Raw genomic sequence first — 3,688 nt, 5'->3', positions numbered from 1 at the left:
TCTCACAAGTCACCATGGCAAAGCAAGACAGACGGTACCACCGCTTCCTGTGGAGAGGGCTAGACCTCTCGAAATCTCCCGAAGTTTGTGAAGCAATGAGATTGATGTTTGGTGATCGTGCTTCACCTTACTTGGCCCAGTACGATGTGCGACAACATGCTGAAGACAACAGAGATGACTACCCACAGACAGTAGCCATAATCCTATCACAAGTGTACATGGATGACATTATGACTTCATTGGAGACGGACGATGAAGCGATTAAAGCTCGAGACCAGCTTAGAGAGCTACGTGGCAAGGCAATCTTCAAGATACGGCTTGGTGTAGTAACAGTCCAGACAAGATGTGCTGAGAGATGTTCCTGTGGAAGATCGTGTAGCGAATGTTAATATTGAGGAGTCTCAACTACCTTGCATGAAGGCGTTAGGGGTGCAATGGAACGCTGAGACAGATATGTTTACCTTCAAGTTAACCCCCCGCAGGATGTTGTCTATACCAAGCTAGGGTTTTTAAAGAAACGAGCTATGCTGTTTGACCCATTGCAGATGCTGGCCTCATTCACAATTAGAGCCAAGATGGCTATGCAGAAGACGTGGTTACTGGGTTTAGGTTGGGATGATGAGTTTCCCAGTGATTTTTATTTTTGGTTAGAATTAATTATTCATGTCACATGATATTCTTCTAGAATTTAATTAGTACCCAAATCTTTAAAGATTTGGATACGATATCCAAATCTTTAATGATTTTCATCTAGTTTTCCATTGGGTATCCAAACGCATTCACGTGATGTGGTATACAGTTGTTGATTGGTGGGCTCAGGTTATGAATTATTAATGAGTTTGAGAACACTGTTTCAAATGTGGCTCAAGTGATCACTTTGCAAGAGGATGCAAAAAATGGCGTGGTTCGGGAAACGAGAGGAGGCTGCATCCACGGGACAGGATGTAGCCACAGAAGCCAAGTCCCATGCCTGCAAGTCCTGCGCGAAAATGGAGGGTGTTACCCCTTTTAAACAGTGTAGTGGTTGTAAAGCTATAAGATATTGTTCATGAGAATGTCAACAGAAACATTGGAAGAATCATAGAATTCTATGTCAGGCCATATCTTCTTTGGCAGAGCAAAAGTATCGCGAGGACAGGGAGAAAGCCGGGGCATTTGTGAGTCATTTATCACCACAGGAGCATGCACGAACGGTTGGTCTTGTTGGCGTAAATGTACAGTGAAATGCTTACGTCATGGAATAGAGGCTGAGGCCTTATGGGATACTGGGGCTCAAGTATAAATTATTTCACATAACGAGGTCAGACAGAATCTTCCAGGCTATGGCGTTCGAGACATATCAGAATTGTTAGGCATGGCTAAACTTGATCTGAAAGCAGTTAATGGAACTGACCTACCCTAAAAGGGGTGGGTGAAACTGAACTTCAGTTTAGTTAAAGGGGAGTCAGAAGCAGAACGAAATGACATCAAAGTACCGTTTCTTGTTGCCAAAGATTCCTTGGACAGGCCTATTGTAGGTTTTAATGTTATTGAAGAGATCACAAGGAATTCCGTGGGTGGTGCATCAGCAGGGGCTGAAGAGTCAGTGGTCGATTTGCTAAATTCAAGCCTAGCTGACGTTGAAAGAGGAAAGGTCGAAGCCCTTGTTCAGCTCATCAACACAGAAAATTCAACTATGTTGTCTACAGCCAAGTCAAGGAAAAAGGACACTGTTATCCCACAAGGCCAGTCAGTTGTTGTTTCATGTCGTGCTACAGTAGGTCCAGTTGGAAAGATACCAGTGTTGTTTGAGTTTGATGCAGACCCATCCTACCCCACTGATCTTGAAATTCCAGAAACACAACTTACGGTTGCTGGAGGTTCAACTTGTCGAGTCAACATCGGAGTCAACAATCCAACAAGACATAACATCATATTGAAAGGGCGAACAGTCCTAGGCTACTTCCAACAAGTAAAGTCAGTCACTCCACTAGACGTGAAATTAAAGGGAAGCTCCTCATCCACAACTGTGAATTCCGCGGAAGCCAATATCCAGGAACAGAGAGTTAATGAAGTCTCATACGACAGTTGTCTAGAATGGTCAAAGGGAGAGGCAGAATTCAACATCGGTGAAAACCGATACGACCACGTCCCAGATGTTGACATTGAGGGACTTTCTGAGAAACAGCGCACCATTGTAAGGAAAATGCTTGAGGAGGAAGCAGAGTCGTTCTCAAAAACTGATGATGATGTGGGGGCCGCGGAGGAATTGCAGGTAGAGATCAATCTGATTAACTCAGTTCCAGTTCAGAAAAAGTATACATCCATCCCCCGACCACTTTATGCTGAAGTAAAACAATGTGTGGAAGATTTGTTTAACAGAGGTTGGATTCAGAAGTCAAGGTCTGCATATTCCTCACTTGGTGTCTGCGGTCGGATAAAAGATAGGACCTTGAGACTGTGCATTGATTATCGGCAATTAAACCTGAAAACCGTTCGTGACAGTCATCCATTACCTAGGGCGCAGGACGCTTTGGAAAGTCTCGGTGGAAACAAATGGTTTTCCTAGATCAGGAGAAGGCCTATCATCAAGGTTTTGTTAGTCCTGGGACCAGCAGGTAAACCAAGAGTGTTACACAGGAATCTCCTGCTGCCTTGTGACTTCTTTCCCTCTGAGTCAAGAGAGACAATTCAAGAGAGGACGGCAACCCCAGTAGTATTAGGGAAAGCGACAACGAGAGAGAATTCCCTGGTGTGTCACCCACGGACTTAGAGCGGTTACAGTTGCCAACAAAAGTTGCAAAAAAGTCTCGTCTTAAAACCAAAAAAAACTTGTAAGAACTAAAAAAGTTATACAGTAACAAGGAAACTTTAATCCTGAACATGTACCTATGACTGATCAGAACTTGATAAAATCGGATTAATTACATTTAGTTTAAAGGCAACTAAACTGCTTCCTGGAAAAAAAAGGTAATAATAATGTCTCTTGTCTATGTATTTTTCTTGTCAAGAAGAAACATTAGTATTTGACTTTGCTGTTCTTGTTGTTGTTGTTGTAAATAGAGCATTTGAAAGCTTTGAATTTGTTCTTTTGTTGAGCATCTCGGCTTTCCTCCCCCTTCTATTTGTACTGACTCTCTGACTGAAACTTATCTCTTAGATACTCCAAAGTTTCACTTCCGCTTCTTTTACTTTTTTTAGGTTTCATTTCCTTACCATCTGCTTCTCGTGTCGCCTACTCTACAGTTCTAACCAACAACGTAAGTCCACCAACATCAGAGAACAGAATTCTAAATTGCGGTTTCTCCAAAGAGAGCATCCACAAGGTGTACACGTTACCTTTCCTAATAACCAAAGACTCGAAATTAATTGCTTTCCAGTATAAAATAATACACCACATCTTACCTACCAAATCCAGCCTTTTGCGAGCTGGCATTACTGATAGCGACATTTGTTCCCTATGCACTACTGACAAGCAAACAATAAACCACCTACTGTACCACTGTACTGTATCTAAGGCTTTCTGGGATAGATTCACCAGCTGGTGGTACCAGAAATTCAAACAAGTGGTCAATTTGAATGAATCTAGCATCCTATACGGTTGGCATAATAACATCAAAAATAAACAGGCACTTAACGTCACTCTTCTTATTGCAAAATTCCATATCTTCGCGACAAGTTCATGTGATGGCAACTTATGTTTTGAAGG

The 3,688-nt window shown here is 42.4% G+C and overlaps 1 protein-coding gene across 1 annotated transcript in view; it reads left to right on the top strand.

Annotated features, from left to right (window-relative positions):
- LOC138053828 (uncharacterized) overlaps positions 1-389 on the top strand; it is a 1,276-nt gene extending 887 nt beyond the window's left edge. The window contains exon 2 of the mRNA XM_068900375.1: positions 1-389. This exon is cut by the window's left edge and continues 544 nt beyond it. Coding sequence (XP_068756476.1) covers positions 1-389 — 389 coding nt within the window.
- The last annotated feature ends 3,299 nt before the right edge of the window (positions 390-3,688 follow it).

Source organism: Montipora capricornis, chromosome 6, assembly GCF_036669925.1.
Source record: "Montipora capricornis isolate CH-2021 chromosome 6, ASM3666992v2, whole genome shotgun sequence".
In the NCBI taxonomy this organism is placed as follows: Eukaryota; Metazoa; Cnidaria; class Anthozoa; order Scleractinia; family Acroporidae; genus Montipora; species Montipora capricornis.
This window is presented reverse-complemented; position numbering and strand designations above follow the sequence as displayed.